The sequence below is a fragment of the Amblyomma mixtum genome, chromosome 9 (genome assembly GCF_055824585.1).
Source record: "Amblyomma mixtum isolate Tamu chromosome 9, ASM5582458v1, whole genome shotgun sequence".
Taxonomy (NCBI): Eukaryota; Metazoa; Arthropoda; class Arachnida; order Ixodida; family Ixodidae; genus Amblyomma; species Amblyomma mixtum.
Window position 1 is genome coordinate 366,082 of NC_143020.1, and position 14,740 is coordinate 380,821.

General features: G+C 44.2%; 1 protein-coding gene across 1 annotated transcript; it reads left to right on the forward strand.

Moving 5' to 3' along the window:
- The first annotated feature begins 457 nt into the window (after positions 1–457).
- Positions 458–12,223, forward strand: LOC149328014 (uncharacterized). The gene is made up of 3 exons (XM_089559644.1): positions 458–817; positions 5,852–7,131; positions 11,848–12,223. The coding sequence occupies exons 1-3, from the start codon at positions 458–460 to the stop codon at positions 12,221–12,223; spliced, it is 2,016 nt and encodes a 671-aa protein (XP_089415770.1).
- The last annotated feature ends 2,517 nt before the right edge of the window (positions 12,224–14,740 follow it).

A 14,740-nucleotide genomic window follows, 5' to 3' on the forward strand; every position in this document is an offset into this window, starting at 1 on the left:
TGCCACGCCCGACACACCATCAGTGGGAGGAGGCCCTGACCAGCGACAACCTGGTCCAGCAAGCCTGGATCATCTAACTAGTCCGCAAGTAAGCTGCCGCCAGCGGAGCACTGGACTAGAGGCCCCGGCCACCCGGCTCCGTGTATTATGGTATGCTAATTAAAAGTTTTCAGTAGGGTACAGAGCTTGCTTGGGCCAATTGGCACGTAGTTCTAAAGAAAAGGACCAGCGGAAGGACGCAGGCACAGAAAGCAACACAGGACGCCACTGGACCTGTGTCCCTCTCTGTGTGTGCGTCCTTCCGCTGATTTTTTCTTTGGAATTAAAAGTTTTCTCTATCTCTTCAACAGGAGCACGAGCACTTTACCGGGCATTTCTAGCACAAGGAGGCGCTGACCACACGCAGTTCCACGCGCTCCTCGAGGGCATTTTCCAGAAGAAGAGAAAGACGGACACGATGGAGCCTCAGGCTACGGAAGAAGGCCTACTTTCACCCCTTGGCGGCGGTCCCCCAGCGTCTCGGACTTCACCTTGGCGGGGCAAAGAGCTACTCTCAGCCGGCACCGGCCTTGGCTGCTTCTGCGGAGCCTCTTTGGCAGCGGCCACCGCCGCGCTGCTCTTGTTCACCATTCACGGAGCTGCCACGCGAGACGAGAGGAACGGCACTGGGCCTCGATTCTGCTGCTCCAGCGAGGCAGGCAGGCTGTTCGCCGTCATCGACAAGCGCGAGTCGCCCTGCAGAGACTTCTACGCGTACATCTGCAAAAACGCCATCAGACACGGCTTTGTGCAGCAAGACGTGGCCAACGACATGCTGGTGAGCTTTCGTGCGGACATCCTGGTAGTTTTAATCACGAAAATCTGCTGACCTGCATTTGCATTTTGCTGGTTTCGCCTGCCGGCGAGTCTGAAACTGTTGCAAACAGCGAATTTCGCTAATAACTTTTTAATGCAACTTAAATGGTCACTCGAGTCGAGAGAATTGTAAACTATTTAATCATCATCATCATCATCATTAGCCTGAATATGTCCACTTCAGGGCAAATGCCTCTCCCATGTCTGTCCAATTTACTCTGTCCTTTGTCAGTTGCGGGCACCCCATCTCCGCAGACTTGATTGTGTATTGACCCTTTCCGGCTCAAACTTAAGCTGTTCAATATAAACAATTGATATCCTGAGGCCACTATGTGTCGGAGAAGGATAATTCACCAGAAAATAAAATTCCGTTGGTTCTTTATCAGTTTTGTTTGCATCATTTTAAATGGAACCAGAGGAACTTAATGCGTTCAAATGGGTTAGTCGAGTGATTCCTATGAAGATTTAATATCATCTGCTTTGAAACAGCGCTTGTCATTGCTGAAGTACAGCTTGTGTGTCAGTTTTTATCAACCATATGCGATAATGACATGACGCACAGCTTCAGCCTGCGATGTTATGTTTCAGTTGCGTGAAGGTCGGTGTACTCTCCAACGCAAGCGGAATTCTTGAGTCGATTGAACAAAAGCATTGCTTCTTTTGAGAGACGGTGTGCAAGAAGCAGGGCGACTACGATCTCATTTTGAACATTTAAAGCCTCGAGCGCGACGCATCCTTTTGCATTTTCTAAAAATGTAGAAGGCGAAATGCTCAAAAGAGAGAAATATTCATGAGCTGAAGGTGCTTCTTGCAAGGCGGGGGGGGGGGGGGGGGTCACCTTTTTTAATTTTGTCTTGCTCTGCAATATAATGCTACGTCCACGAAACTGATTTTTGTGTGATTACTCTTTTGGTAGCTCAACAAGAACTATTTTGCGAGTGTGTCGACTTCTCGGAAATTGAAAGGAGGACAGCTTTCAGCCTTAGGCGTAGTTTATTTATTTATTTTATTTCAAAATACTGCAGGCCTATGTGGCCCAGGCAGGAGGGGCAAACAACCTAACAATTAACAAAAGAAATGAAAAAAACAACACAGCATCATTCGGCGATAACAAAGGGAAGATAAAAACAACAGCATTAAAAAATACAAAATGAGACAACTTAACCAAGGAAATGTTCTTCCAATGCGTTGCGAAAATTGCTATTTTGAAAAAGGGATTCTGGGAGCATGTTCCGATCGGAGATGGTTCGGGGGAAGAAGCTATACTTAAATGAATTTGTTCGTGCGAAGTTAGGCTGCAGTGTGTGTTCCTTAGTGTGTCGTGTGCGTCTGGTGGTAGAAGGTTGAACATAGTTAGGTGTTGGAATGTTTACCTCGCGTGAAAGAATCTTACGGAGGAACAAAATTCGGTTTATTTTTCGGTGGTCTGAAAGAAGTGGTATATTATTTTCTGCCATTAGCTTTGTGGGAGAATCAAATCTGCTGTATTTGTGGAAAATAAACCTGACTGCTTTCCTTTGAATGATTTCAAGGGAGTTAATGTTCTTTTTTGTATGCGGATCCCAAATAATAGATGCGTATTCGAGCTTCGTCCGAAGAAAAGTGTTATATGCCAAAAGCCTAATATTAGAGGGAGCGGAACTGAGTTTTCGTTTTAGGAAACACAATGTTGAGAATGCTGAAGAGCAAGAGTTACACTACTGCTCGCTTCTGTAACGTCCTAGAGTGCGAAATTTGCTGAAATGAGCAATAATCCATAGAGGTTCAATGCTCTTGTGTTATGCTTACTGTTGGGTTCGTGCGATAAATAATATTTATTCACCTATTAAATGACAGCCATACACCTGTCGCAGGCCAATCTTGAAATGTTTTCCTTTCACTAGATGTAGACATTTTCTCTGGAGGACAGGACGTTTACTGGCACATATTAGACTGCGCAAGAAGCTAATTTCGCGCCACAGAAGCAGTCACAGGCTGGGGAACTCAAATGAGACCGCGCTGCTTATTCTTCAATAGGGCGCCAGGCCTCAGTGATTACATTTGTAATCATTATTATTTCCAAAATATTTTAGCGCTTTTAAGTGTGTTTTGCAGACAAAGTTTATATCCAAGGAGCAAACTGTTCTTTACTTGTACCCTTCCTTATTGTTACGTAGGAATAAAAATTGTTTTCTTCTGCATGGTGCAAGGGGAAAAGGTGGCGCTAGCTGATGACAACAGCAAAGCGCACGCAGTTCCCGCAGCCCTTTACTACCTACTAGCATATGTCGGTGAGGTGAAAGGCCACTGAAATATGTTTAACTGCTAAATGTCCGAACTGCTGCAAAAAAATTACGACTTTCTCGCTCGCTTGAAGACTTGCGGCATCCAACTTTGATGATTTGATGGGCCTGAAAGGGTCACGGGATGAGAATAAAAACGAGAGTGAAAAGGTCCGAAAGGCAAATTCGGATCAAAAGTATCACAGAACGCTACCAAGCAGGGAAACCTACTCCCCGAAGTGAATCACATATAATTTGCGTGTTGTTTGTGCTTCGTAAGATAAAAAAGGACAGGAAACCATATAAGTGAAAAGTGGATTGAATGCTCTGTCTTAATCTTTGAATAACTGGATGCTCATACACTGCGCCACAGGAACGATGGGATTTTGTTTATTCATTGCGCTTTAACTCGTTCTCACTACTATTCTCATATTTTCGCGCATGCGCTGAATAGATAATCGCGCGCCGGTGAATGTCTGGTATACTCCTATAGCTTCCCTAAAATTTACACAAGCACTGAAAAATTGGAGAGGAAAACCGATCGGACGGAGAAAGACAGGCTCCATCAATGCTCTGTACTGTTTTCTTCGCTGGCGTACCTTTTTTAAAGCGTGCACGTAAGGTGATACGTCGGTACACTCGCATTCTAAAGAGCGCGCCTGTGGTAGTGGGAAATTTAAATATATCATTGCGCAGGCTTTGACTGTGTGTTGTGGCCTTTGGAATCGTTTGAGGTATAACCGCAAAGTGGAAGTCCATGTATTAGAGGTCGTTGAAAATAAAGGGAAGTAAACTGTTTAACACTATACAACTAAAATTATCTTGGCATGCTCACTGGGAGGTAACATGTCTTTCTTTTATTCACATTGCAATGCTTGACAGGAGATATCCAGGTCTCACTCTCTTCTGGCGGGATTTAGCGAAATTTGGAACGAGTACAGTCCACCTCCAGAGGGTTCTTCGGGATCCTTACTTATGACATGTTAAAAATTTTAATGAATTTAGCGCCGCACACTTAAATTTATACACGAAGAGACTTACTCTATTGTCACGCTTGAAGGAACCATAAAGGAGTCATACTAATGAAAGAAAAACAAAAGCTATTATTTTTTGACCAACATTCGGAAAATAGTGTCTCCAACCTACCAGAGTGCGCCTGTTCATTAGAAACAAAACACTAAAGCATACGCTTTCACTCTGGGCTGAGCTAGAAACCGAAAATTTACTTCGTTTTTATTTATTTTTTTACAAGATACTGCCGGCCTCAGTTTGAGGCCCTGGGCAGGAGTGGGCATACAATAATACGTCAATGAAATGCACATAACAAAAAAAAGCACCACAAGAATTCAAGTGAGAAGGAGAGACGAAATCGAGCAGTAGTAATAGTAAGGAAACGTAAACCGCGACAAAATTCAGTTCAAGAGATTATTCAATCTTTTCAGTTGAAGATTGAATAATGCTTCTTAAACTCAAGCTGAATTACATGAATTACATTATGTTCAAGTGAAACCTGTGGATCAAAGAAAAACTTTCTTTGTGCCGTGATAAGAGATCTGCTAAGGCACATGTTACATTATATTGGCTGCAGATCTTGCAGTACAAGCTTGTTTGGGTGCAATAAACCGGACACCTAAGGTTATTGTTTGTGGAGTATTCTCACGACATTCTTTTCAAATTTTGTGCCGAAGTATGGAAAGGATGACTAGGAGATTTGTTACGCAGTGAACAGGAAACGAAGTTGTCTGCTCGTTTCGGCAACTATCTCAGCGGCACGCTTTTCAATGCTTACTCGATCCAAGCAGCAAGTTTAGGCTGACGACGGCCTGCATCGGCCGCCAACGTTTGCCCAGGGTGTGCCAAGAAGGTTGGAGATTCAGTGGCCCCACGTTTGCCGACGTCCATATCTACTCTATGTATGCTAAGGTGTCTGAACCTGTGCACTGCGCATCATTTCACCCTGTTCGCTCTCCGCAGGGAACATAGCAGAGCTGAGTGCCACACTCCAACATATAACGGTCATTGCATACGCTATCTGGATACAAACTGCATTTGATAGAAGGTGAACGCGCCCGGTTTCAGTTGCACCAGCGACAACTGCTACGTTTTGTATCCAGTTTAGGCGTAGTGAAAGTCTGATTGGCGCTAACGTTATAATTATAGAAGGAGTAAGCGCAACCCTTGTCAAAACTGAAAGACCACTGGGTTTCCTGTTGGGCCATGTGGCGTGAATTGCGCATCGGCAGTTTTGAGAAGCCTTGAGGCGAAGAAGCACTAGTCCTCTCTCCTCTGTCCTGCAACGTGGGACTTCCCGGATTCTGCGAGAACATCAGCCCTGGCGCTTCCTAACAAAGCCGTGAACGATCAAGATAAATTATGTAATGCATTGGCAGTCCGCGAATAGAACATCGTTCGTACGTTTAGTACCCCGAAAGATTGTCGACGTTGCACACTGTGCTACACGGGATACATGTTAATATGTAAAACACTCTCCGCGTCGGGTTTCCCTTACCTTATCGCCGCTTGGATATCGAACCCACACAAAACAGTCCCTAAAGATGGGGATCTGCACTCCGTGGTACTATGCGGACAATGTGACTCTAATTTCATTCTACACTTTGGTTCAACGACACGAGTGTCAATGCTCCGTAGTACGACCAAAATGACCGTTGTGAACAAAGTTCATTATGTGTCTTTAATTAGATACTTGGTGCTTGTCCTGTTGTGCAATTTCGCAGGAGGACATCATCTCCAACATCATCAAAGGAACACAAAACTACGGCAGCCCGGCTGCGGCAGCACTTCACGCTCTCTACACATCGTGCCTCAATGAGGTCTGGCGTCAAGATCAGCGAGCCAGAGATGTCGCGACGATCGTGCTGGAAATCGCAAACACCTCCAGCCGAATGAGTGGCGCAGATTTGCTACGTTTCGCCCTCGCGGTGGATAGGCGATACCACCTCAAGTTTATTTTCACTTTAATCAGCCGTACCACTAAAACACAAGTGTTCGTGTTAAAAAGGAGGCTACTCCGGACCGCCGAATACAAAGCATTTTGCGACGATTCCTGCTACATCACTGCTCTCTCCATCCTGAGCGCGCATTTCGGCACTAACTACACCCGGAAGGACGTGTCCGCGTGGGAAAAAAAATTTCCACTTGACAAAAAAAGAACTGGTTCGTTATCTTTAGAAGAGATGAGCGGCATCTTCGGCGGTCTGAAAGTGTCGCAGCTACGGGACATATTTCTCGAGTTTCTTATCGATATTGACCAAGTTAGGGAATTTCAGACGATCTCCAAGGCTGCTTTCTCTACGGACGTACGCCTCTTGAGGAGCGACCAGCCGTTGTCCTTATGCTACATGCTACTTGTTGTCGCCCTGGATGCCATGAGCTACATTCAAAGGGGCAACACATTGAAATCGCCAACAGTGCGTAGCAAGGAAGTCTGTAACGACCACGTGTTCCAGAGTGGCCAGCTATGGAGGGTCACGTATGTGGCGGCCCTCGCGAGTCCCGCGAAAGACCAGCAGCTGCATAAGATCTTCGAGGAGACTCGAAAAAGATTCGTGGAATACGCCCCTATCCTGCGGCTCATGGCGGCGCCAAATGACACGGAGCACTTGCGGACGATGGTCGGCAACTTTACTCTGAAGCTACCTGGCGACCTGGTGTTCCAGGAGCCGGCCGTTCCCCGAATGTCAAAGCAAGGATTCGCTCGAAACCTGTTCTTGGCGCACAACTTCGAGTTCGACGCTAAAAAGGCAAATGCGAAGCGAGGGTTCCCCTGGATTCGAGACGACAATGAGCACAGAGCCAACAACCGTCTGTACTTTTTGAACAAGGCCACCCTGTACGTGTCGTCTTCGGGCTACGGCTGGCTGAGTTCGGGCACCCTCGATCCACTGCTTGCCGACGCCGCGGTGATTGCGAGTCGTATGGCAGCTTTGATGTGGAGCAACATGCGGAGACCGGCGGGCTGGTCTCGAGAAACAATGGCGGCGTTCAAAGAGTTCAGGTAATGTATATTACTCTGTTGTGAATGAGCCAAAAAAAAAACCAAGCCCTCACGAAATAACGTGGCCTAATCTGTTGCGAGCATTTTCGGTTAAGATCATAGTTTGCTGTGAGCTGAAGGTTCCTCTATAGCTACCGCCCGCGGGTATATTTCACAGCTGCAAATGCGAAGTATTCCGGCGAGGTCATCTTAAGGCACTTGCTGTACCCTTTAGCAAAGTGTGAGCCTAAAGTGACTGAATTTAATTTCATTTTTGGGCCTAAGGTTCGGAAATTATTATGCACAACGGCCTCCGCTGCTCTCATGACATGAAATCCATAATTATGGGTCTGCGTAATATGAAGTCTGGTTAAATGCTTCCCGTTCACATCACGCTTTAAAAATAACCTGGTGCTTTACGCAACCAGTCATTCTTAAAGTAATTGTTGGTAGCGTGTAGTTGTTTCGCCCGCAAATTAACGCTGTGATTAATAGTTTTACGCTAGGCTTAGAGAATGCTCTGAGTTGTCTCAGTACTGCCGTCACCATATTCCGCAATCAAAGTTCACTTCTCATTCACCTAACTTTAGTTGGCCGTTTTCTTTAAAATGTTGCAGTAGACATTAGGATACACGGCCGATCATGGCAGTGGCTTAACCAATGTTGCAGTAGACATTAGGATACACGGCCGATCATGGCAGTGGCTTAACCGGAGAAATTTTTCGGGGGCTCTGATGTGCCACCGTTAAAAAATTAAAAGAAAGACAGCATGCACCCCAAAAATATCTGTCATTTTTCTGCTGCAATAAAGCCGAAAGGTTAGTTGTTTCATTCACTGTTACATCCGCCTTAGGTGCTTCTGCGCTATTAGACTAAACATAATCAGTAACTTGTTCCGTGTACATGTCACATCACATTCATCTGCGTCACAAAGTTGGAATGGAAAAAAAATCACACCATATCTACATTTTAGTCTTTCCTAACACGTGGATCACGTGAATGGAACCTTCCCGGAGAAATTCTCGACATAAGAGATAACGAGCATTTTCGGACCGCACTAGCATAATTAACAGGAGGATGAAACTGTTTTGTAATAGTTACTTCATTACTTTATGTATCTTGTTATTGGTAACCACTCCTCTCGAATGCGTTCGGCCCTGAGGGTTCAATAAATAAAGTATTCAGGTTCTAATGAGTCTTTAAAACAAATATTTAGAGATGTTGTTTCAGCTTTAATAAAGTCTGTTTGGAAACATTCTTTATTGCTGAGAACCTAAATGTTAAGTACGTAGCACTATAGGCAGGAAGCTCGGCTATTATAAACTGTACGAGGGACAAGATACCAGAAAGAATGTACAAAAATGCACTAGTAAAATGAATTCAGTACTGTATCATGGCGATATAACAATTATACTCCGCGCAAATAGAGAAGGAGCGCACTCGTAGTACCTTTTCTGAAACTTTGAAAACCACCAACAAGTTCTAGGAGTTACAGGCCGATAGCCTTCACCAGCTGTACAGCAAAATCATAGGAAAGTGCTGTCGACATATGACTGACATTCGTAATTTAATATCGGCGACTTTTAGAATGCATCTATGTGGATTTGAAAAAAAACATGAACTACCTACCACGTTGTTGTCCCAGAAAACACCATCGGGGAGGTGTTCATCCACAAGCAGTATGGTATCGGGTCTTCTTCGACCTCGAGAAGGTCTGTGATGCCACGTGGAAGTTTGGTATCCTTCGTGACTAGCAGACCTAGGTATACACTGAAGGATGCCATACTGCTTGAACGACTTACTGGCTAAAAGCACATTTTGCGTCCGCCTAAGAGCATTTCTTTCCATTACTTTCACAGAAGAGGACGGCGTACCCCAGAGGTGTATTCTAAGCACGCCACTTTTCATTTTAAAAATCAATTCCTTAGCTAAAAAATTTCCCAAGAGCGTAATGTTTTCGGTTTATGTAGATGACCTACATATAGCATGCACTTCGTTCAGCATTTGTATGTGCAGAGAGACAAATACAAATGTAACTAATTAAACTAGCTGTTTGGGCAGACAGAAATGTATTAAAGTTTTCTCCTCAACAGACAGTAAGTGCTCTGTTCTCATTGAAACGGGGCCTACTGGTTGATCCTAATCTATACTTGAACCAAACCATGGTGCCAATTAGCCAAGAACACAAATTTTTAGGCGCCATTTTTGACAAGAAAATCGCATTTCTACCGAACATCAACAACTTAAAAAGATTCTAGAGCCCTCATTGTCCTAAATGTGGTCTCAGGAAAACGCTGGGGTTCCGATAAGAGTATGCCTTTTTCAAATCATTCGCTCTCTGGTGCGCTCAAAGCTAGACTAAGGGTGCGTAAAATGTGGTTCAGCAAGAGCATCCTACTTGAAACCATTAGACCCTGTTCGTTACCTTTATTATCTGGCGCATTTAGAACATTGCCGGTAGCCAGCCTTTACGTTGACGCTAATGAGCCCGCTTTATAGGATCGAAGAGTGGCACTTGCATGTATTTACGTCCTAAAAATGCGTTCTTTCACGAAAAATCTCTGCCATCCCGTTGCCACCAGGTGCCCATGCAAAACACTATTCAACAGCAAACCACATTTTATCAGTCGATTAGTACTGTGTTTCGAAGATCAATGCGAAGAGTTGGAAGTACTAGATGCTGTACTTAACATTATGGTACACACACTGACCCATTTACACAAAACGCAAACGCCAGAGGAGCATGTACTGCACGAATTCTTTGCACTGCAAGGAAAATGTGGCACCTACACTGCAGTTTATACTGATGGCTCAAAAACAGAAATACATGTTAGAGGCGAAGTAGCTCAAGGCAAAAATTAAAAAAAATGATACGGCGGCCACAGTGTGCATCGCTTTTTACTGCGGAGGGTTAGGCTATCTTCACAGCTGTAGAATAAATAGTAAAAGAACATCGAGACCAGGATTGTCTACACTGATTCTCTGAGTATGCTCAAAGCTCTTCACTCTAGAAATGCTGCTAAACCTATGATAGGAAACATTTTACATGCTACAGTTTGTCACAACATTAAAACATAACATTGAATTCTAATAGGCCCCAGCCGTGTCGGGATGGTAGGAAATGAAAAACCAGATGCGTGCTAAGCACATGCATGATGCATGCTCAGCACATAAATGTGAAACACGTTAAACACGTAACTAACTGTTAGTTAGTCATGAGAGAAGGCAACAGCCACAGAAACCAAGTTGCTCAGGGGATTTCAATTAATTAATTTATTTTCTGCTGTTGTTCAATTTAGAATAATACTGAATATGTTATGGCTTAAAGCTAATTGATTAGAAAAGCAGAAGAAAAAACAACCACATGCCGCCGGTGGGATCCGAGCCCACGACCTCCGAATTACGCGTCCGGTGCTCTACCGCTGAGCTACGGCGACGGCTGTCAAATCTTCTGCTTTCGGGGGTATTTATGTTTACAAATAACCTAACCTTTGAGAGCGTTCAGCAGCGCCACCCACGTTCTTAAGCGGCGGACGTAGCACGTCCCAAGTTACCGCTGATGTGACGTAGAACGTCATCGAACGGCGAGGGTGGAAGCTGTGTGAGAACCCTCTTATGCTTCCTATGGCGTCAAGGCTGCCAGAGGAAGCAGAGGAAGCCATAGGAAGCATAAGAGGGTTCTCACACAGCTTCCAACCTCGCCGTTCGATGACGTTCTGCGTCAAATCAGCGGTAACTCAGGACGTGCTACGTCCGCCGCTTAAGAAAGTGGGTGGCGCTGCTGAACGCTCTCAAAGGTTAGGTTATTTGTAAACATAAATACCCCCGAAAGCAGAAGATTTGACAGCCGTCGCCGTAGCTCAGCGGTAGAGCACCGGACGCGTAATTCGGAGGTCGTGGGCTCGGATCCCACCAGCGGCATGTGGTTGTTTTTTCTTCTGCTTTTCTAATCAATTAGCTTTAAGCCATAACATATTCAGTATTATTCTAAATTGAACAACAGCAGAAAATTAATTAATTGAAATCCGCTGTGCAACTTGGTTTCTGTGGCTGTTGCCTTCTCTCATAACTAACAGTTAGTTACATGTTTCACATTTATGTTTTCAGCAATAAATAATGATTCCAAACAGACTATTGAAGCTGAAATAATGTGTTTTAAGTATTTCTTTGCGGTGCGCAAGTAACCGGGATAATATCTTTTGTTAGTCAGTTAGTTATTTAGTTAGTTAAACTAACAAACTAACTAAATGACTGATAATGATTCCAAACAGACTTTATAAAATCCGAAACAATGTGTTTTAAGTATTTCTTTGCAGTGCTCATGTAACCTGGATAATTTCTTTATTTAGTTAGTCAGTAGTTATTTAGTTAGCTAGTTAAACTAACTAGCTAACTAAATAACTAACTGACTGACTAACTGACTACCTATATCCAGGTTACATGCGCACCGCAAAGAAATACTTAAAACACATTGTTTCGGCTTTAATAAAGTCTGTTTGGAATCATTATTTATTGCTTAAGACATAAATGTGAAACACGTAGCTTTATAAGCAGGAAGCTCGACTATTATATACTAAATGCGGGACCAGTTAACCGAAAGAATGTACAAAAATTACAAAAATGCCCCGAAAAAAAGAATTCACTACTTTATCACGTGGATATACCCATTCTTCTCCGCGCAAATAGATAAGACAGGCCCTTATATCAAAACCTTTGGCTGCGGCTACTTAAATGCAGGCAGTGCGAGGCGCGCTCATCACCCGCAATGGACCCCAAAGGCGCGGTCGAAATAGAGGCGTTGAAGATGGGTCTCCGCATCGCCGCCGTAGTCGGGTCAGCGCCAGCTGAGCCTGCAAGAGGCGTCGCACCTGCGTCGCCAAGACCCAGCTGGTACACAATGCGACCTGCCTTCAGTGTCATCTGGATGTCCCAGGCGCAGTTCTTCTACGCCCGCTACGCCTATTACAGCTGCAGTGGCACATTTGACGCCACGCTTTTGGTGAACGTGCCACTGTGGCGAAACGCTGACTTTGCCAGGGCGTACCACTGCCCGCCTAGCACGGAGGCCGGTGAACCGAATCAATGCGAGAACGTTACGCTACCTCACGGCTGATGCAGCGATGTGTATTTGTGTGCGGAGACGGCTGCCTGGTGATATGTTTTTGTATGATTTTTGCTTTTTGATTTGTGTGTTCCCTCTTGCGATACCTGTCGACCACTTGGCGTCGTAGCTATGAGACGTTGCTCTCAATACTCCACACCAGCGGATCATCTAAGCATTCTTTTTATATTATGTATGACTCTTGCTGACCCTTATCTGGTATGAACATTTGTGTGTAAACTCATGTCTATTATCTTCACAGAGAACTGTGAGAACAGCGCGGTAGTTTTTCGGCGTGTCTTCTGAGATATTCGCGAGAACTGACGTGTCTGGGCGGTAAAACCCTGCCACTATTGGCCCAGCATATGAAAGCTCGGGAAATGATGTAAAACAAAAACACAACGGAACAAAGCTAAACATTGATGCGTCATAAATTTTCCTGCTGCGAATTCTATGAAGTATCCTTTACAAATCTTATTTAAGCGTATGCAAATATTACTTTTAGAAATCTAAGATTGTCGCTTTTCCGCCGTATCGAATAAAAAAGTTCAGAAAAAAATGGAAACTAATCGCGTTGTATAAAATCGAAATAGTTTTAAAATCAAATTTTTTCGGGGGTATTCGATAATTCAGTGGTATTCGTACAAAACGAATATCTCGCGAAAGAAAACGGAAGTAGGGGAGGCATTGTTCAACGGTTCTGTATCTCAAGGACTTTTCGTTATCGTTGTCAGAAGACTCAACAATGATCACTACTTTACTCGATGATAGCTTCTTCTTTCCTACAGAGAGGAGGCTGCGCGGGCGTAGTGGTCGCAAGTCTGCCATTCCTCCAAACAGAACGCACGGTGATGCCCCTTGACGACTACCGCGTTATTCAGCTTTCTAGCAGCTTCTCTGTCTCTGGTGTAGCTGGTGTTTTGAAGGTAGGTTATGGTAGCAAGACGACCAAGGCAAATTGATTGTAATCAAGAGAATATTTTCCTTTGCTTTTTAGCCGTTGAAAATTGGCAGTTGTCTTAGAAAGACGCCTCCGGTTACAAATATTTTCACTATTTTCATGTTTTATCTTTTTTACCCAATCTCCACAGGAATTCATCTGAGCGTTGGATGCGTAGCCAAACTCCTCTGTTTACTGCGCGATGTCAGTGCACTTTAAAGAACCCCAAGTGGTTAAAAGTATCCAGAGCCCTACGCTACGGCGTTCGTCATAGCCTGAGTTGTTTTTGGACGTTAACCCCATAAACCTAAACCATCCAAACCAGACTCCTCTATCTTGGCTGTTGGGGTGATAAAGTTGTACTCATCAGTGCAGAAAATACGTTCATCAGCATAGACAAGCACTGTTGACTTGAATGCCCAAGACAGTAATAACCTGGATATTACTTTTAGAGAACACTCAAACGAAGCGGCTATAGATAATTGCAAATAGTAAGGATGAAAAAGGAAAGTCTTGCTTCACGGTCGACCGCTTAGGAATGAGCTCGGAGGGATGGCCGTTAATAAGCTGAGTGAATGAAACATTTGCAGTTGAGTTGCATTTTTTTAGTAGCCTGATTTTCAAAATTAGACCACTTCAAATCAGCAACAATGAATGAATGGCGGACACGATAAATGGCTTCGAAAGGATGATTTGGAGGAAACCAAGCTGTTCATGAGGCGAGAAGCAATGATAAAAAATTTTCCAGTAACGTGTGCATTACTTTCAATGAAACGGCCCATGAGACCGCACTTTTAGCGGGGCGAATGAGAACTGACATTCTGCTTTGTGGAAGATTTAATGAAACTTAAGTGGAAAGTTTGCAGTCCACATTTGCCAACGTGATGGGCCTGTAGCATTCCACGGCGCGCACTTTTTCTTCGAGACAGTTCTTTGGGATTAAGAATTCGGATTTAGCAATAGTGTAACAGAGCGCACCATCTTTCACCCATCTTGCAAAAGAAATAGCCTATTTTTTTTTTATTGGCTGCGCGAAACGGCCAGCAATGATTTTCTTCTCTTGCCATCTATGTTGTTTTATCTTGTCGTGTTTTCATTCTCTTTCCTTCTTCTGTATGTCTTCGCAGCTGGAGAAATAAGACAATGAGTTTTTGGCTTGGTGTCTTGTATGCTTTTTTCTGGTCGTCTTTATAACATTATTTTGGCATGCTTGAAAAGACAGTGAGCAGAGAGGACACAATCAACGATAAGAAGACTTGTGCTAAAAGAAGGACTTTTCGAAGGTAGTCTTCTCCGCTTAGAAGAGGACGTACGGCGCGATAGAGGTGCGACAAGTTTGAATACTTCTTTAATCTGCAGCAGAAAAACATCCTAGAGGAAAGAACATTTTTGGAAACTTGATTCACACGTTGCTAAATGACCTCTGGAACCAGCTTCAGCTGGTCGCGCTGAACGAACCCGGCGACCTCAACGTCTCTCCGCGTAAAAGATGCATAGGAGACGTAACTGCACGCGTCGCTACAAATTTTGACTTCAATGGAAGCATAGTTTCGCCCTCATGTCCACCTCTTGCCACAATCATGCAATCT

Excerpts from the sequence above, each read along its gene's own strand:
- LOC149328014 (XM_089559644.1), top strand. The coding sequence starts at position 458 with ATGGAGCCTCAGGCTACGGAAGAAGGCCTACTTTCACCCCTTGGCGGC. Across the intron at positions 818-5,851 it reads ACGTGGCCAACGACATGCTG|GAGGACATCATCTCCAACAT; the intron begins GTGAGCTTTCGT and ends GCAATTTCGCAG. Across the intron at positions 7,132-11,847 it reads GCGGCGTTCAAAGAGTTCAG|GCAGTGCGAGGCGCGCTCAT; the intron begins GTAATGTATATT and ends ACTTAAATGCAG.